The 20,718-nt window shown below is 39.5% G+C and overlaps 2 protein-coding genes across 19 annotated transcripts in view; one reads left to right on the forward strand and one right to left on the reverse strand.

Annotated features, from left to right (window-relative positions):
• Positions 1-20,718, forward strand: part of CASK (calcium/calmodulin dependent serine protein kinase) — a 350,110-nt gene that overhangs the window by 207,232 nt on the left and 122,160 nt on the right. For all 16 annotated transcript variants that reach the window (XM_082717805.1, XM_082717813.1, XM_082717818.1 and 13 more), the window contains exon 6: positions 19,591-19,693. In XM_082717805.1, the coding sequence (XP_082573931.1) occupies positions 19,591-19,693 (103 nt within the window). The remainder of the gene's footprint in view (positions 1-19,590; positions 19,694-20,718) is intronic.
• GPR34 (G protein-coupled receptor 34) lies at positions 1,306-8,153 on the reverse strand. 3 transcript variants are annotated; one of them, XR_014307255.1, is made up of 4 exons: positions 8,064-8,153; positions 7,326-7,423; positions 3,940-3,999; positions 1,306-3,074 (listed from the first exon to the last, which is right to left on the reverse strand). XR_014307255.1 is itself a non-coding variant. In XM_082717825.1 (3 exons), exon 3 carries the CDS (start codon positions 2,993-2,995, stop codon positions 1,832-1,834), a length of 1,164 nt encoding a protein of 387 aa, XP_082573951.1. In that variant the 5' UTR covers positions 2,996-3,074; positions 7,326-7,423; positions 8,064-8,153; the 3' UTR covers positions 1,306-1,831. The 3 variants fall into 3 exon arrangements, 2 of the variants coding, with proteins under 2 accessions (XP_082573951.1, XP_082573952.1); XM_082717825.1 differs by lacking the exon at positions 3,940-3,999; XM_082717826.1 differs by lacking the exon at positions 8,064-8,153.

Raw genomic sequence — 20,718 nt, forward strand, 5'->3', positions numbered from 1 at the left:
CAAAATTCTTCATACTCTTTACCATTGATTCCCCAGCCACTGGTCCACCTGAAGTTTGAAGAATTATTCTAACTCTAAGAAATTCTACTCTGTGACAAACATATTGAGGGGATCCTTGGACTTTGTCATAACAACTTTTACATATTTACCCAATGGCATTCTGGTTCTGTGTGTGACCAAAAAAACTGAATAAATGCTGGGCAAAATTTTAAAAATAGTTGCCTTAATGACAGCTCCTGATTCCAACTGTATGATGTTCAGTGCAGCTATATCGAGATACATTGACTAGGGGAAAAAATACACCCACTTTATCAGTTCTATTAAGCAACCCCCCTTCCCTGTCTCACTCATCTGCTCATTTGTTCACTCATTCAATTATTCAACAGATACCTGTTGGCCACCTGTGTGCCTTGAAGCACACTAAGTTCCCAGGAGCCCTTGCTAAATAAGAACCCTTTTTCTTAGAGCTTACTCTCCATTTAATTTTGAGCATACATGAAGATTTCAGAATTTGCTCCCTTTAATTCTAATCTGTTAAGTTTTCTTTATTATAAAATATTACAAACACTCAGCCATATGCCAAAAATAATATAATAAATACCCAAGTACTATCACACAGGTTTAACTGACTTAACATTTGGCCATGTTTGCTTCAAATCTCTCCAGCTGTAACCATATAACTCAAAATTGGTTGTGTTATGCTGTGTATATTATGCACATTTTGTACCTTTATTGCATATCTATAGGTCCAGAAAGAATATGGTATTTTATGTGTTTTTTTATTTTACAAAAATGATCTCATATGGTGTGTCTACCTTTTTGCAGTTGGGTTTTGGGGTGTTTTTCTATTCAGCATTTTTCTGATAATTGCCCCATGTTGACACGTGCAGGTGTAGTTCATTTCATGAAAGCACTGTGTAATACTCCATTTTGTGAATAGTGTATTTCTCCATTCCTTTGCTGATGGATACCCAACTCAGATCGTTTCAATTGTTTGATATCATGACCCAGCAGTTCACTGAGCATCATTATGTATAAGTTTTCTTGTAAACATGTTCAAGTGGCTCTGTCAGATGTAAGCCTAGTATCAGACATGGTAGACCATAGGCTGTGCCTGTTTTCAATTTTACTCTATCACAGCATGGTCCAAGATGGCTGAGTCACTTCTAAATCTGTTTTAAGTAAGGCGTAGGTTCAAATCCTGTTGCTAGGCTATCAAATTCGTAGCTTCTCTGTTGTTTGACTTTACTATACCATATTTAAATTATTTTTATTTGATCTAAACAGTGGTAGATAATGGGTGACTTCATTTTTTATTAGAATTTTATTATTTCATCTGTTATAAAGGTTTAGGCATGAATGAATACAGTAGCAAATTATACAGGCTTTTTCAATGACAAAGAACATATATTTTCTGACATTCTTGTCAGTCTGCCAATCATTTAACTTACTTTTAAATGCACTTGAAATTAGTATTAAGTGCTTGAGTTTGAGTAACTACATTAGTGACTTGAGAAACCATGACATTTTAATTATTCTGTTGTTAAAACCATAAATTTCACTTAACTTTATAATCTGTGTTAAGAGTGTTAGCTTAATAGCCTATTTTGAAAAGACGTTACATACAGATTTAAAATCTAGTAATGAGTATAAGCTTTTCTTTCCCTTGAAATAGTTTACAACTAAGCAAATGAAATATCACAAATAAGCAAAGAGCTTTGAACAGGTCTGAGCTTTGCAAACGCTAGAGCTTTGTTTCATAATTTTTAGTTATGTAAGTAATTAAGAGGTTGTATTTTCTCATCCTTTTTATGTGTTTCTCTCAAGTGCTTTAAGCAGTAGACTGAATTTTAGCTGCGGCAGATGTATCATGCAGAGAGTATCCTGGCTTAAATTCTGAAGTGCTCTCACTCCTGCTCGCTTCCCCTTGAAATCGTCTAGAAAGAAGTTGGCACATTATTTTGCGGATGTTACTGGACATCAGGAAATACATGACTGGATCTAAGCAGCTATTGAAAGATGAGAAAACCAACATGATCTCATTGGTTTTGTGAATGATTTCCTTCCAATAGCAAGATGGGCTATTTAGCTGTGAAGATATATAGACAAATCGGAAGGCATGATAGGGAACAAAACATACAGTAAAAATGATAAGTACGATAAAGGAATTCCGGGCTGTTTTGGCATATTTACCAGAATTGGGAAATTTTGACCTCCTTTTGGAAATCCTTAGTAGATTCTTGCCAATCTTAATATATGAAAGAATTATTAGTAAGAAAATTAGCCAGAACATTACCACAAGAACGTAATTAAAAATTGCTTCTCCTTTGGCATTATGCTTCTCTCTGTAATGGAAACACACTGTGGAATTATGATTTCCTTTAAGGGTTAAGGTAATCATAGCTAAAAATCCAGCAAGAGCAACTGTCCATACTGTACAGCAAACGTAAATACTTTGTTTGGTTGTTACCGCCCTTCGTTGTTGTACAGACCGATTAATTTTTATGTAGCGATCCAAACTGATAAATCCAAGCAAAATAATGCTAATGTACATGTTCATATAAAATAGTGTTCCCACAACCTTGCAAAGGATCACACCGAGTGTCCACTGGTTCCCGTTAATGTGATACATTATTCGGAAAGGCAGGCAGAAGATCAGTAAGAGATCTGCAATAGCTACATTCAGTAGGTAAATCTGTATGGAATTTCTTTTGCGGTGGATACCCAGAAATACATAGAGGGCAATTATGTTTCCAACCAGTCCCACGATGAAAATAACAGAGTAGGATATTGTTAACAGGCTGGAGAGTAGTTTCTCATCCATGGGACAGGTACCGTTTGGAGTAGCAGTAATACCAGGTTGATTGGGACTGCTTGGGTCTCCTGAGTGGTTCAGCCCTTGTATGCTATGACTGGCCATAAAGCTGTCTTTCTGGGAGGCGGAAGGCCAGCTGCCGGTTGAAGCACTCATCGTCGTTACCATGTGACTTCTCATTGTCCAGTGTAGGGATCAAAAAGCAGAGGTGCTCAATGACATGTTCCTTGTGTGTAGCTTTTATGTCTTCAGATTTTTCCTGCAACAGAATGCAGCATCAAGTCATTTGTCATTTTAATAGCAGTTGCTTTAACTCAAAGCCCAAATAATCCATGATTGATTTTTAGACATGAGAAACTTTGACTATCTACGCTACGTATATTGCAGCATTACCATATCATAAAACAAGCAGTAAATGTAGGAGAGTCTTAAGGAATGTCCTGCTCTAACTTTTCCTATGGCTGCAGTATACGTTCAAGGTTTATTTCACTTTCCACAGGGAGTTTTTTATAGGAACAGAGAACAGAGACGGAGGTAAAGAGAAGTGACAGCTCACATTGCTTAAAGATAAGGGACATCCCTAAGGTAGTTACAGCCATGAGTGAGCTGGGCCCACTGCTGACCGCTGCCCACCTTCTTGCCTTGACACCTTCCCTTGGATATGGTGTTTATTCATTTTGACAAGGGTTACCACATAGCATAAGACAGATAAACTGTGGCAGTCTTCCATTCCAAGATATAAATAGGAAAGAGTCCTCAATCTCCTCCTTTGCAACTTAAGACTGAGTTGGGCGTATTAAAATCATTTGCCTGCGGGGCAAGCAGACCAAGAGAGCAGAGCACCTGCCTCCTTAGGCAGACTTGTTGTAACACTGCAACAGGAGAGCAAAACAGCCAAACAAAACCAAGTCAGATGGCAATAGCCACCAGTTGGGCCAGGCAGTCTCCTGACCTAGAAATCTAGAGTGATAGTGAGATGGAAAACAGGATGTACATTCCAGGATTTTGAAAAAAGTAACTGCAGCTTACTGTGCCCTGTGTTAGGCGACTGTTGCTAGAACCTTGTAAGAGATAGAGTGTGGATTCCACTTTTTCGTGGCAACAGAGAATGTTAACAATGCTACCTGTTCTTGGCCTTTTCCTGGGCATTGATTGATATGAAGAACTCAGCCTGGGAGGCCATGCTAAGGAGCAAGAAGACATGAAGAGAAGGTTCCAGGAGGTCTCATCACCTTCCTTTCTTAGAGCGACTGCCCCATTTCTCTACAGCGACATCTTAGCAGATGTAACATAAAGATGTTCAGAGCAAGGTTACCAAAATCAGACCTAACTCTGTGACCTTGATCAAACCAATTAATCTTTTCTAAGCCTTCATTTTCTTATCTGTAGAAATACACAATGTGTATGAAGAACTTAACACTAGCACATAAAAGTACTCCATGAAAATTAGCTTTAAAAAAAAAAATACCTTTGGACTAATCTCCCTTTAGTAAATATTTCACACCTGGCTAAATACTACATGGAAAACAAAGGTGACCAAGACCACGTTCCTGCTGTCAGTAAACGTTTTTGTATGCATGTACATTCAGATTCTGAATGCTATCATGTAAAGTGCATTTGAATTACAGTAACTTCTTGATGTGGCATGATACACAGAGAAAAAACATTTGGAAGAACTTATCTTTTCTTAAAAGTCTGAATATAATTTGATCGAGAAGAAACCATGCCATTGAGGGTAAAATTCCAGTTTAAAATATTGTCAAAGAGGGAAAATTGATTCCAGGGAAGAGGAACCAACTGATAAAGAGGAAGTTATGTAATCCCTGGTGAGGGCCTATCTGCAGAGTTCAGGTCTGTCCTGTGTCTCTACTGCAGGAAGACCGATGTCGGCGATGTTTATAGAAACTAACAGGCATGTTTCTGGTGATCTGAGATTTTAAAAGGAAAGGGCCATCTAGGAAGAATGGCGGGCTGCCAAAAAATGAAGCTGATAAATGCGATCTAGATTACCAGGAAGAGGAAAAGGGTGCCTGAAGGAGGGATTTGCATTGTGTGGTTACATGGGGAGCTTGCAGAAGCTCAGGTAGAAACCTCTCATTGCCCCCCAGTGAAGAGGAACTTAATGGCAAGTGATAGGATTTTGAGAGCTCAGACAGCCAAAACGACTGTGAGAACTCCTCTGTAAGTAGTTCTTTGGTTTGGTTTGGGTTTTTTCCCTCCTCCCGTGCTGTATTTTAAACCCCGTTAGGGTTCAGAACCAAGTCCTTTTCGTTTGCCTCTCAGCCCAATAAATATTATTGAATAAAAGAGGGAATTTAGTGGAAAAGTAGGTGAAGTTGTACATGAGGATCTCAAAATCAGCTGTTCAAGCACAGGAGGGGCTTGAGCTGTAGTAAGAAACGAAATCGCAATTGACTGTGGTTGCTGTGGCTGCAGCAAGAACCAAACCCCTTCTTTGGCTGAATTCGTAGACACAGAGTGCCTTAGATGAAGACCATTACTACTAATCTGAGGGGTGTTACTGCCAGTCCCAAGCTGGGAGGGCCTCTGGGCCTCACCTGGAATGCAGTGTTTCATCCCAACAGAACACGTGGAAACAGGCACAGAACGAAAGGGGAGAAAAGCCCAAATCATGTCATACGAGCAAGCTGAAGGAAACAAGCACCCAATTCTGGAGATGGGAACACTTTGCAGAGCCACGGAGAAAAGAATTTCACCTTGTGATCTGTGTTTTCAGAAAGCAGAACAAGGACTACTGACTGGAAACTGCAGAGACAGATGTGGCTTCCTATTAAGGAAATGCTGTTTTAGAATGAAACAGGCTATCTTGGGAGGCAATAGGGGTCTCAGCCCCAGACATCTCGAGATAACCACTGATTGGGTGCTTTGTAGAAGAGACCCTCAGTGCCTCTCAGCCCCAGCTGCTTATTAGAATCCTTTTGAGGACTTTTTAAGGGTATCCATGCCTGGCTCCAACCCCAGATCTCCTGATTTAATTGGTCTGCAGTGGGCTCCAGGCAGTGGTTTCCTTTAAAAGCTCCTCAGAGGATTCTAATCTGCAACCAGAATTGAACCCTTGAGCTAGATGGCTGGACCACTAACTAATATTTATTTAGCAGTTGCCATGTACTAGACAGTGTGTTAAGCACATTGATATTACCTCATTTGCATAATCCTCATTGTAACCTCATGAGGTAGGTATTCCAAAAGAGGTAATGAGAGATCAAGAAGTTGCCAACTTTACCCGTGACCGTGCAGCTCTTAAATGGCATTACCAGAGCTGGAACTCAGATCTGCCTAGCTTTTAGGGTCCATGATCCTTTTCGCTAAACCTCACTCCTCCTAATCACATAGGATCAGCATTTTCTTTTTTAATGCTGAGTCCTGTCAGCAGTATCTAGACATGGTTCCTTTAACATTATCCACATTAATGATTTTTTAAAAGATTTTATTTTTAAGTAATCTACGTTCGATGTGGGGGCTCAAACTTACAACCTCAAGATCAAGAGTCACATGCTCTACCGACTAAGCCAGCCAGGTGCCCCTCACAGCAGCAATTTTAAGAAGAGATTATACTTCTAGCTTTACTTCTTTAGAAAAAGGTCTTACTCTTCTCATTTGCTCTGTCCATTTTAGTAAGTAAAGAAGTCCAGCATTTATAGTATCACAAATCATTCATCAGAATGTTCAGCAGATCTCCCAGAGCATATCTTTTCAAACTTACTTCTAGGCCTGAAAGCCATCATCAGGATATTTCTAGAAAGCCATCCTCAAGATATTTCTACAAAGCACATATCCTGAAACCATTTGCTCCAGCTTCAATCTGCCAATAAAATAAATTAGTAATAGTTGCACAGGGTTGCCAATAGACCTTTCTGGTTTTGCTCTATTTGTAAGCTTAAAGAAAATAAAGCAAAAGCAATGCATTTGTTTAAATAGTAACAGTGGCCATCATTTAGAGCCATGTATTAGATGGCTAGTGTCCAGTCATTTATTAACAAATTAACAGATTACATTCTGTTTTACACTTAATGGCTGATTTTTACCTCCTTTACAATGTGTCACTCACTCACTGTTCTTAAGGCCATTTATTGATGTTTTTAAAACTACTCATTTAAGAATGGCCAATGAGAACAAGAAACAAACCACTGTATTTGCCCAGTGGACAAATTTCCCAGTGGGTGTTACTTGTGACTTGTGTCATATTGACATGGTCACAATGGTTTTCTGAGAGTAGATGGTAAAGGTTTTTTTTTTTTTTTTTAAGGTTGTTACTTGATAAATCCTCATGCTTGTCCCCCTGTGTTAGTGTTGCGTTGTACCCAGCACCACCACCCCCCTGGCCAGTAGTTGCCAACTGACTCATGTCCATAGACATGTAGAAGCCTCAGCTTCTGTAGTGGAGGCCAGCGCCCAACACATTCTATTGTGGCCTCCAAAGAGTCCAAGGTTTTAAATGCATTCTGGTTATGTTTGTGAAAACATCATATTGCTATGTAAAAATACATACCTATTTGGCAGTAATGGCAATGGCAGCAACCTTTCACTGTAGTTTGACTTGCTGGCCACTGAGTCATTCAGGCCATGCTTCAAAGGTCACATTAATTGCTGCATACAGAATTACAATTGGAAGCATGTTACTGGAAATAATATATTACTAGTTCATTACGTTTTGTTATAAACTTATCTGTGTCTAAAAAAGCATTTGGAAACATTTCAGTTGAAGTAACTACCACGTATTTTGCTTTTTCTTTTTTCTAATATCCACCTCATTTACTTCAGAAACACCCAACTTAAAATTTAATTCATCTGGCAATTACCATAAAATAGTAACAATACAATAAAGCACAACTGGTGCAAATAGGGAAACAGCAAAACAATAACGTTAGTGATCATTTATAATACATTGGAGATAAAGTTCATTGCATATGAAAATAACTCTTATTGGGTTCAAGTGGCCCTGCAAGTCTTCATGGCAATATACAAAAGACAGCATAAGCAACATGACGATATTGATAATACGAGCTTCAGTACCCACAGTGACCTACAGTACTTCCAGTAACTAAGAGGACAGCCTCATTTTAAGTCAAATCAAGGCAGAGAGGTCTCATTCAAGCAGTTGACTCAGGTCTCTTTAAGCAAAGCGCTGCTAGTCACCAAAAAGCAGGTTTCACTTTTAGTATTCAGACAATCAAATTTTAACTGAAATAATGGGTCATTTATAGAGTTGAAATCAAGGAGTACTCACAGGTCAGGCTCTCTTGCAGTAGAAGGAGCAGAACCCCAAGCTTCCCTAAACACAGAGACTTGTCTTTGTATGTCAGCTGGGCTCCTCCATCCGGTCGTGGTACAATTGGTTGAGGTTGCCTTTTTTTTATATTTGCGTGTGGTAACAAGGTTTTTTTTTTTCCCCTTTTCTTTCTTTCTTCAATATGCCATCCCTCCGATTCCTTGTGAAAATGTTCAGAAGCCCGCTAGCATGCAGCCATTGTATGTGTAAGCTCAGTCAACACTTAACCTTTAGAAAATCATTTCTATCTTTCATTTGAAAACCTTTCACCTTCACGATTGTGGGAGGTTTTCCCTTGTCCCTCCCCCAAACAAAGAAGTTTTATAAATTGTAAGCAGAGTTATGCATTCTCTGTTTTTGCTAAGAAATGAGGCATAGTAAGCACTGAATATGTTTCTTTCAGGATTCATTTTAGAAATTAAGTTTTTCCCATAAAATGGCATTCCTGTATTGAATTGTACTAATATCAGTAACAGATTATTAGATATTAGATATTAGAATTATTTTATTCCTAAGGGGCTTTTTAAAGTTTTATTTGGCCTGTACATTATTTTAGTAGATTTTCATGGATCCCTTTAAGACCTTGGATTTATTTTCTAAAACAATGTTACAGTCAGGACTAGATGAAATTTACGATTGTATTCTCCCCTTTTTATCACTACAATAAATTCTCCCAAGTAAACTGAAATCTCTGTTTTAAAGAAAATAATGAAGGGATTCTACAGTTTTTATTTTTAGTCCAGTATTTAATGACTGTCCATCTATGTAACTGCTGGCCCTGCAGTTTCATGGCATTTCCCCTTTTTCCTTGTCATCTGAAGTGAAAGATTAGTTTTTATCCTCCCCGTAATTGTTACCCTACAGCTTTGTTTACCCTAAATGGTATTTAACTCATTAGGCTTTATCTAACATTCTCATTATTTCTGGGTGCATTCACTCTTCTGAACTCATATTCTCCAGAGCTTTTGGTTTGTTATGAATATGACAGGACAAAATATTTTAAAATTGCTAGAATGAAAATACTTCATAGCTCTTACTTCCCCTTAGAACTCCTGAGAAGGAAGAGGGTTACTGTGTTGGTCTGGCAGGAATTTTGTGTGTGCGCGCAGTGTTTAAAAAAAAAAAAAGAAAGAAAGAAAGAGAAAAAAACCCGATAGTATTAAACTTGCTTTCTTAATGATTTTTGAACAGTTCAGTACTATTAAGTATATTCTTGTGCAGCAGATCTTTGGAACTTTTTCATCATGCAAAAGTGAAAGTCTACACTCACTGAACACTAATTCCATTTCCCTACCCTTGGCAATTCCCTTTCTACTTGATATGATTTGGGCTATTGTAGATAATTCATTTGAGTGGAATCATATACTGTACTTCTCCCGCTGGCTTTTTTTGTTGTTGAGCATAATATCCTCAAGGTTCACCCCATGTTACAGCATGTGACATGACTTCCTTCTTTTTAAGGCCACACAATGTTTCACTGTATGTATATATATCACATGTTCTTTCTCCATTCACCTGTCAATGGACATTTGGATTGCTTCCACCCCTAGGCTGTTGGGAATAATGCTGTGATAAACAAGGCTGTGCAAATATATTTTGGTGCTTGTGACAGAGTTTTTTTTTAATAACTAAATAGGTATTTATTAGCATTCTGTTTACTAAATCTAATATAAATATTTTTTATGTTATACCAGCTATTTTTCTACACCTTAGCCTCCATTTGCAAAATACTAATTCTGCTTTAATCTTCAGTGCTCTGGTGACCCTACTGTGACCAGATTCGAGTATACATACAGTCCCCAACTTACAGCGGTTCAACTTAGGATTTTTTGACTTTGCAATTATGCAGAAGCAATATGCATTCAGTAGAAACCTCACTTCAAATTTTGGTCTCTTCCCAGGCAAGTGATAGGTGGCCCAATCCTCTTTCGTATTGGCTGGACCATGGCAGTGAGCCACAGCTCCCAGTCAGGCACAGCATCATAAGCATCAGCAACCAGTATACATTTAACCATTCGGTAGCTGTGCAATCATTCTCTTTTTCACTCTGGATATAGTAGCCAATAAATTACCTGATATACTTAGCACTTTATTATAAAATACGCTTTGTGTCAGATGAGTTTGCCCACCTGGAGGCTAATGTAAGTATTCTGAGCATGTTTAAGGTAGGCTGGGCTAAGCTGTGACATTCAGGAGGCTTGATGTATTAACTGCATTTTCAACTTACAGTATTTTCAACTTATGATGAATTTATCAGGGCATAACCCCATTGTAAGTTCAGGAAGATCTGTAATCTTTCTCTGGTTCTTCCCTTACATGAGCTTTTTCCTATTCATTCTGAGCTTTCTATGTTCTGTCTCTCATTCTTTGCTCATTCTCATGTATCCTCTTCCTCCTTTGTTGGTATCTTAGCTCATCATTTATATAAAGATGAAAGTAGAAAAGCATAAATAAATGGATACGTTTGTCGGGCACCATCCATTACTGATATCACCATCCTCTCTCCATCTAAATCCCAATCCTGGTTAAATTCAGCTCATCACCTACTCCAGACTGGAACCCTGCTGGCTGAAATGAAGACTACTAGGTAACACCCAATTGTGTTGATCGTTCTCACTTAGCATTCATGACCACAAACCTCAAGTGAACCTCAGCGCTGCCAGCAGTCCTGCTATATTTCCTTAGTCTATTGGTTCTCAAAGCATAGCTCCCATGATCAACATCACTCAAGAGCTTGTTGGAAATGCATGTTCTTGACCTTATCCCAGACCTTATGATCAGAAACTGGGGGGGTAGAAGCCAGCAAACCCATGTGATTCTGAGGCTGAAGTTTGAGAACCACTGCCTTAGTCAATCCATTGTCCCATTCTTTGAAAATATTTTTCCACACCTTCACACTGCTCAAGTTGCCAACAACCCCCTCTCCTTCCTCACTCCCGCCTGAAGATCACTTTTATTTCAACGTAAATAGAAAACAGAAGTACTCAGAAGAGAACTTCCTCGTACTCCTACATCCCCATCTGCTTGCATCTACAGGTGCTCCCGGACTCTGCCTTCCTCAGTGTCGCTGGGGCCAACCCCTCTCCCCAGCTACACACTATATCCCATCCCTTCTTTCTCCCAAGTCCTGTTTTCCTCTCCACGGGGTCTTTCCCATCGGCACACAAGTGTCTCTCTCTCTCTCTCAAAAACCTCCCTGAAAATCTCTAGATGCTGCTGTGGACCCCCCAATCATACTGTTACATGAAACTTTTGAATATCTGTATGTATTTTCTTATTTTCATAAAAGATAACAAACACTGGAAGGATAAACCAAAAAATAATACAAATACTTACAAAAGAGGAAGGAGAGAATAAGGGGAAGGAGAAGGTACAAAAGCTAGACCTCTCCGAATGACATTTGTTTACAGTGTAGACTTTAGAATTATGTACATGTTTTATTTTTTAAAGATTTTATTTATTTATTTGAGGCAGAGCATGAGTAGGGCGGGTAGGGGCAGAGGGAGAGGGACAAGCGGACTCTCTGCTGAGCAGGGAGCCCAATGTGAGCCTCAATCCCAGGACCCCGAGATCATGACCTGAGCCGAAGGCAGACACTTGACCGACTGAGCCACCCAGGCACCCATGTACATGTTTTATATAATCCAAACACCAAAAGTCAAAATCTAATTCAAACAAATTGGCCTCATTGGGTAACAAACTGAAAGCATAACCACAAAGAGAATTCTTTTAAATGACTTTAGTGTGGGTTTTGGGGTGCCTGGGTGGCTCTGTCGGTCAAAATGTTGAACTCTTGATTTCACCTCAGGTCATGATCTCAGGTTTGTGAGATGGAGTCCCACGTTGGACTCCACACTCAACATGGAGTCCACTTGAGAGTATTTACCTCTGCTTCTACCCCTCCCCCCACTCGTGCTTTTTCTCTCTCTCTTAAATCAAATCTTTTTAAAAATAAGGTGGGGTTGTTGTTTTCTTTCTCTTTTTTTTTTTTTTTTACATATTTTAGACTCAGAGAAAAGTTCCGATAGTAATACAAAGAATTCCCATCACCTTTCACTCAGATTCCTCATGTTAACATTTTTCTATGTTGGTTTTATCTTTCTCAGTTTTTCACTCTTCTCTCTTTATCCATCTATATAGTTCCTAAAAATAAGGAATTCTCTAAATAGCCACAGTAAAATGATCAAAGTCGGGAAATTTATGTAATCCACAGACCTTGTCCCAATTTCATCAAGAGTCCTAATAATATCCTTTATAGCAAAAATAAAAACAAGATTATGTATCGCATTTTAGCTGTTCAGTTTTTTCTGTCTCTTTTGATCCCTTTCATCTGAAACAGTATTTGAAGAATATGGGCATGGGCCCAGTACTCTCTAGAATGCCCTTCAGTTTGGGTTGGTCTGATGTTTCCTCACGATTCGATGCAGTTATGTCCTTTAACACAAATACCATAGAGTGTTGCTGAGTGCTTGTCAGTGAAGGAAGCACGTGCTCTTAATTAGTCCCACTATTAGCAGTAGTAACTTTGATAGGAGTGTCTGCCAGGTTGCTTCTCTGGAAAATTACTATTTTACCTTTTGTAGTTAATAAATATCCTCTGGGGAGTTACTCTGAGATTATACAAATATCCTGTCACTCTTCAGACTTTTACCCACTAGTAACTACCTTTTGATGGTTCTCACTTGCATCCGTTATCATGATAATAACTGCCAAATGATTATTTCTAGTGCCAGAATTTCTTTTATATTGATTAATTGGTTTTATACTTACATGAAAGATTCTCCTCCTCTCTGTCTATTTACTTATTTACATCAGCACAGACTCATGAATTCTTACTTTATTCAATAGCAAAACAGTAATTTGACTGGACATCCTAGTTAGGATATATCATAAGAACAAAAAGAACCACAAAAAAATCTTAAACAGCGTACGGTGGTTTTGTTGTTACTGGTAATGTAGGTACTTTTATATACACACCCTAGGGGATAAAACAAATGAGTAATTATCTTAATGTCATTAGGTACCAATATTACTTGACAAAATCAAAGAAGTCAAGTAAAAACTCTATTTTTAAAAAACTATATATTAGTATGAATTGATATTTCTCCTTCTAAAAAATACACAATTTTTTTAGCTCTGTCCACTGAAAAGTCAAAGCAGGGATGACCCAGTAATGATAACATACCTAAGGAATATATTGTGAATTTAAATACTGTTTCCCACTAAACAGAAATGAGAGTGCATGGAGAAATGGTTTGTTCCAGATGTGGGGCAAGAAATGCATAAGACAAACCTCGGACATCTTCTGCCTAAAAGCAAGGAACTTCGCAGACGTTTAGAGTCTTACAAAAGGGCATGAGAGCTGACTTAAAGGAGCTCCTGCTGGCTAGAAAATGGGATAATTTGAGCATCAAAATGAATAATGGCTATAATTGGTTAAATGTATCAAACATATACAAACCTATAAATTCACAATAGTACCCAAAAAATCCTTCATTGATCACCTTTGGAGTTTACCTGGCAACCAACTTATTCTGGAAATCGTTCATGGTGGCTTTATTCATAATAACCCCAAACTAGACACAGCCCAAATGTTTCTCAATAGGAGAATGGACAAACTGTGATATATTCATACAGGGAATATTTACTCAGCAATAAAAGAAATGAACCACTGATCACAACAAAATGGATGAATCTCAGAAACAGGCTGAGTGAGAGAAGCCTTATATAAAAGAGTACATACTATATGGCTTTGTGTATATGCAGTCTAGTATAAGCAAAACAAACTTATTTTTTTCAGAATAAGCAAATAACAGAATAGTCATTTGCACTGGGGGTGTGGCAGCAGAGGTTGAGTGGTAAGAGGGCAAGGGAGGTTTCTGGGATGATAACATCTTGATAGGGATACAGATTACACAGTTCTATGCTGTCAAAATTCTCCAGTGGTACTCTTAAGATTTATGCATTTCACAGCATGTAAATTTTGCCTTAAACATAATTTTAAATATTAAACTCAAGGGGCACCTGGATGGCTCAGTTGCTTAAGCATCTGACTCTTTTTTTTTTTTTTTTTTGACAGAGATCACAAGTAGGCAGAGAGGCAGGCTCCCTGCCAAGCAGAGAGTCCGATGCAGGGCTTGATCCCAGGACCCTGGGATCATGACCTGAGTCAAAGGCAGAGGCTTTAACCCTCTGAGCCACCCAGGCGCCCAAGCATCTGACTCTTGATTTTTGACTCTTGATTTTGGCTCAGGTCATGATTTCAGGGTCATGAGAACAGGCCCCACATTAGACTCCACACTTCGAGTGTGGAGTCTGCTTAAGATTCTCTCTCTGCCCCTCCGTCCCCACCCAACATGTGCACTTGCTCTTTAAAAAAAATATATTAAACTCTAATGACATGTGCTGAATTAGAGTGAAAAGATGGACTGATGGTTGGATAGGGGAATGGATAGATAGATAGTTGATAAAACAAACACAGCAAAATGTTCATTGTAGAATCTATGTGGTGAGTATGTGGCTATTTACAATTCTTTCGGTTCTCTGTTTTTGATAGTCTTCATAACAAATACCGGAGAAAATCTCCATTTTGGAACTCCTAGTTATGGAGCTGGGCATCACTGGCTGCTAAAATCATGGAAGAAAAGCCAGTGGTGAACATTGTAAAGGTGGATCAAGTCAGACAATACCTGACCAATCCTGTCGCTAAAAGTAGGGCAACAAGACATCATATTCTTCCTGATGTGCTACAAAAAACTAAAGTATTAGCATTAAAAAATCTAAAATTGAATGTGAATCTAGTCAAGCTTCTAGATCTAACTACCAATTTACAAAAAACAGAGGAACATATTAAATGACACCATGTAGGTCCTATTAGCCAAGGCCAGATTGTAGGAGATATCACAGGGGAAATTAGCTAGTATCTTAGTCAATCAATGGCATGAATGTTTTTTAAAAAGGTAAGAGGAATATATGATATAGAGTCAAGAGATATGAGACCTATGACCATCAAATGCAATGTATGAACCTTAAATACCATTTTGAACTAACCAACTGTAAAAAACAACAAAAAAAAAGTCTTTGAGATAGTCAAGGAAAATTGAATGTGGCTTGGTATTAGGTGATTTTAAAGAATTGTTCATTGTATTGGATGTAATAATATGGTTATTTTCTCAAGTCATCCGTTATAAATACTGAACTAATAACAGGTGAAATGATATTTGGTTTAAAAGACTTAAGCAACAAAAAAAACACAACGGGGATAAGTGAAGTAAGAACAGCAGAATGTCAGTAACTATTAAAGCTGGGAGATGGAGTGTGGCACCTGGGTGGCTCAGTCAGTTAAGTGTCTGCCTTTGGCTCAGGTCATGATCCTGGCGTCCTGGAATCAAGCCCCAAGTTGGGTTCCCTGCTCAGCGGGGAGCCTGCTTCTCTCTCTCTCTCTTTCTCTCTCTCCCCCTCTCTCTCTCAAATAAATAAAATATTTTAAAAGGGTACTCAGAGGTTTAATAAATCTGTTTTCTCTAATTGCAAATATTAATAAGTTTTTTAAAGGAAACTCCCTTAAAGAATAAATGAAACAGGGGTGCCTGGGTGGCTCAGTGGGTTAAAGCTTCTGCCTTCGGCTCAGGTCATGGTCCCAGGGTCCTGGGATCGAGCCCCACATCGGGCTCTCTGCTCAGCAGGGAACCTGCTTCCTCCTCTCTCTCTCTCTCTCTCTCTCTCTCTCTCTCTCTCTCTCTCTGCGCCTACCTGTGATCTCTATCTGTCAAACAAATAAATAAAAAAATCTTTAAAAAAAAAAAAAGAATAAGTGAAACAGGGGCGCCTGGGTGGCTCAGTGGGTTAAAGACTCTGCCTTCAGCTCAGGTCATGATCCCAGAGTTCTGGGATCGAGCCCCATATCGGGCTCTCTGCTCAGCAGGGAGCCTGCTTCCTCCTCTCTCTCTCTCCCTCTCTGTCTGCCTGCCTCTCTGCCTAATTGTGATCTCTGTCAAATAAATAAATAAAATCTTAAAAAAAAAGAAGAAGAAGAAACGAAACAAGATGGGATCGGGAGGGAGACAAACCATAAGAGACTCTTAATCTCACAAAACAAACTGAGGGTTGCCGGGGGGAGGGGAGTCGGGAGAGAGTGGTGGGGTTATGGACATTGGGGAGGGTATGTGCTATGGTGAGTGCTGTGAAGTGTGTAAACCTGGCAATTCACAGACCTGTACCCGTGGGGCTAATAGTACATTATATGTTTATTAAAAAATAAAACAAATTTTAAAAAAGGAAACTTCCTTGGCCTCTCATTCTCTTTTAGCTACATCCCATTCCCATCTCTCTGTTCCTGGTACAGTAAGGTTTTGAAAGATACCTGAATTTACTATCTCCACATTATCTCTTCCCATTTTTCTTGAACCTTGTGCAGTGGAGATTTTTGTCAGTATCATCCCACCAAAACCCCTCTTATCCAGATCATCAGGGACTTCTAGGTTGCCAGATCTAATGGTCAGTTCTCAGCTCTCATCTTAAATGGCCTCTCACTAGCATTTCAGGGCACCACACTACTCTGATTTCCTTCCTGCTTCACTGTCTAGGCATTCTCTTTCCTTTGCTAGATTGTTGTTATCTTCCTGACCTCAAACATTGCTGTGTACCAAATCTCATTCCTCCGACCTCTTTTCTTTTTTAAGATTTTTAAAATTTATTCATTTGAGACAGATAGAGAGAATGAGCAGGGGAGAGAGGGAGAGGGAAAAGCAGAAGCATACGCCCCACTGAGCCAGGAGCTGGACGTGAGGTTCTATCCCAGGACCCAGAGATCATAACTTGAGTGGAAGGCAGGCACTTAACCATCTGAGCCACCCAGGCACCTCCCTCTTCTCTTTTCTACTGGTAGTCACTCCCTGAGTGATTTCACTGTAAACACTGTGCTATTGATCCCAAATTTACATCTCTAATTCCAGCCTTCCCTCTCCCACCTTTTAAGATCTTACACTCAGTTTGTACAAAACCAAATACTTTATGCCTCTTATGAAGTCTTCTGTGTTCCCAGTTTTAGTAAACGGCATCTTCATTTTCATTCAGTTACTCAGAACAGAAACCTAGTTGTCACACCTACCATCTTCTCTCACACCCCATATCCAGCAGCAGCTCCTGTTAGCCTAACCTTTAGAACCTGAACTTAACCACTTCTTGCCATCACCGCTTCTGTCACGCTAGTCTAATTCAAATCCCCATCTTCTCTTGCCTGGACAACCACAGTATCCTCCTACCTGGTATCCTCTCTTCAACTCTCATGCCCTGCAATCTCTTCTCCACACAACAGCCCAAGTGATTCTTTCAAAACCTGAGATCGCTCATAAAGCTCCCCAGCTCACAGCTTTCCAGTGATTTCCCATCTCATTCGGCATAAAACCCAGGGTTCTGGCCATGGCTTCAAGCCCTAGACCATAGAGCCTTTGATCATGTGATCACATTTCTTACCACTCTTCCCCTTGCTCATTTTTCCCCCAACACACTGGCTTCCTTACTCTTCTCCAAACACACCAGCCCTCCTCATGCTTCTAGGCCTTTGTACTTACTATCCTGGAAACCTGCTTCCACATGACCCGTGTTGCCCTTTCCTTCTGGTCAAAGTTCAAGTATTACCAGATCCTTCTTCAGCCCGATCCCCTTACTAAATAGCAGCTCCTTGGTGTCCAGACCCACACCATTGACCACCAGCTTTTACCTCATAGCACTTAACACTACCCAGTCTCTCATATTCATTTATATGTATTGGTTTCTTTCAGTTTCTATCCTCCAATTTTACGACTTAAGGATTTATTGAGAATGAGAGAATCCACACTCTGATGAGAATTACATAAATCTCAGTGTAACCATAACTTAAGAATGAATATAGTCAACGAACTATAAAGGGTATACTTTGGGATTCTGATTTAAGCTTCTACTTCTCCTTAATAAGGTGACAGAACTGACAAGGAGACCATATCTAGGTTTAGTTTGTAGTTTCTTCTCCTACATCATGCCCTTCCTTTGCTAGGCATGTTCATGTGCTGCACCCCCCACACTAGAATTGTGCTAGGACTATCACTGTCTTCTTCTGGTCTGTTGTCATCCATCTCTGAACCAACTGAAAGTCCTTAAGGAGAGCAGGCTCTGTCCATTGCTTTCTGCAGAGCTTGGCTTGCTCTCCCATAAGCCCTCCTGGCTACTTTGTGTCTTGCTGCAGTGCACTCCCCATTCATGTACACTTGCCTTCCCTCTCCTCTGTTTCTCTCTCGCTCGCTTGCTCGCTCTCTCTCACACACACATTTATATTTAAGGGCTCATCTTTTTTTGTGCTAGAGCCTCTATTATAAGGTCTTTAAATGTCTTTGGATGAAAAGAATAATAACTTCCAGAGTAGAACCCTGCTGTTTTCATTGAACAGAGTAAGGATCCCTCCCACTTTCCTGTATCGTGAGACATCTTTCTGGGTGCACCAGTTCAGAGCTTTGGATTTGGGGGGCAGGGGGCCACTATTATACAGGCTAAACCTGAGCTAAAACTGTGTCATGTTATAAATGAACAAGTATGGGAAAGAACAAAAATACTGTTCTCTTCCATGCCTGAAGAAGCTTGCTTTTTTTTTTTTTTCACGAACCCATATTTTAAAAGCAGGTCATATGTGATATCAGTCATATTGGGGAGTGTAGTATTTGAGCAGAGACCAAAGGTCTGCACAGTTCAGTGCTTTCCTGAGACCAGGTCCTACATAGAAACTCTCATTGTGACCATGAGGCAGATGATTCTTAGGGAGCCCTGGTCACACAGCTACTCCTTGGGAAGGATGCTTTGCCTTGGACCAGAGGCCAGCCAAGTCATCACCTCTTTCCCTTCCCATTCCCACAAAGACAAAGGGCAGGTCCAGAGAAAAGACATGCCCAGGGAGAACATTGAACTCCCTGGGATCCAGGTTCAATTAAAGTCATTAAATCTGGCTCTTCTTACTTAGGGATGGAATGAATTTTAAAAAAAGCAAGAGGATGGTGGGAGGGTAGGTAGACAAAGAACGAGCCAAGGACTAAGATACAGTGGCTCTGTAGGTAAAGTCAGAGGTCTCAAGAAACATTTTGGCAAGAGGTGTAAAAAAATATTTTTCCTTAAATGTAGACTATCACTCAAAAAAAAAAAAAAAAAGGAGAGAATATCGCTTGAAAAGTTAGAAGACTCATCTGCCATACTTTAACATGCTTGCTTCCTGAGTAATTCTTAGCACCATACCTAATCTTAGAAGGAAATACTTCCTGAAAAACATTGGATAAAACAGGTAAGTCTTTAGAGAAATCAACCAGAAGTGAGAGTAGCACAAATAATTCAAGCATCCAAAATAATTCCAGGAGTTTTTAATGTATTACTGCATGGTCATGTTATTCAGTTTTGTGTAAATTGAATTGCTCATGTCCAACTAATCCTTATCTTTGGTTTGTTGTTTTTCTGTTTTTCTTTCCAGCCCCACTGTGTTCTCCTCGCCTCAAAGGAAAACTCGGCACCTGTTAAACTTGGGGGCTTTGGGGTAGCTATTCAATTAGGGGAGTCTGGACTTGTAGCTGGAGGTAAGAACATTTTTTAAAACATTTCCTTCAAAACCTGGTCACTTTCAGCCTAGTGTAAAACTTTCAAACTAAATATTAGCCCATCCTCAACATTTCCTACCAATTCTATCTCCCCAAACTTCCCCCCACCCCAAGAAGGTGCTAACACAATTTTGAATTTAATAACTGTTAATTATGACTAGAATTTTAGTACCTTAAGAATATGGGGCGCCTAGGTGGCTCAGTGGGTTAAGCCTCTGCCTTTAGCCCAGGTCATGATCTCAGGGTCCTGGGATCGAGCCCCGCATTGGGCTCTCTGCTCAGCAGGGAGACTGTCTCCACCTCTCTATCTGCCTGCCTCTCTCTGTATCAAATAAATAAATAAAATCTTAAAAAAAAAAAAGAATAGACTCTGTGCTTATACTCTTTGTATTCCTACCACTTGGCAAAGAAGTGACCCTGCATACAGAGATTAAAACAGTGTTGGAAAAAGGTGTTATCTGGGGCAAAGCGACTTTTAAGGTTGAACTGGCCAGGGGCACCTGGCGGGCTCCGTCAGTGAAGCACACAGCTCTTGATCTTGGGGTTGTGAGTTCAAGCCCCTCATTGAGCATAAAACTTACTTAAAAATAAAGTTGAACTGGCCAAATGAAGTCCATTTTAAAACATGTAGATTAACCACTTTCAGGTTTACATTAGCGACTAGTGTTTAATTTCATAGTGTTTTCCTCTTTTTATTTGTGAAAGAGTCCTGACCAAGCCATCAATCTGTGTATCTGGGAAGAGCAAGCAGATGTAAGTGCAGACTGATTTTTATTATTAGCCAAAGCAAAACATAATTAGAAAACTCCCCTGCCAGAAAAAAGAAGTAGAAAAGTTAAAAATAGAAATTCTCTCCAGTAGCATGCAGAGGTGGATGCTAATTCCAGATTCAAGAATTTGGGTTTTTATTTATTCTCTTCAATAGACTCCAGCGCAGAATGCTGCCCTGTTTTTAGTTCTGTTCCTTAGTTTTGCAAGTGACTTAGTTCTCTAGTCTACAGATT

The sequence above is a fragment of the Mustela nivalis genome (assembly GCF_964662115.1).
Source record: "Mustela nivalis genome assembly, chromosome: X".
In the NCBI taxonomy this organism is placed as follows: domain Eukaryota; kingdom Metazoa; phylum Chordata; class Mammalia; order Carnivora; family Mustelidae; genus Mustela; species Mustela nivalis.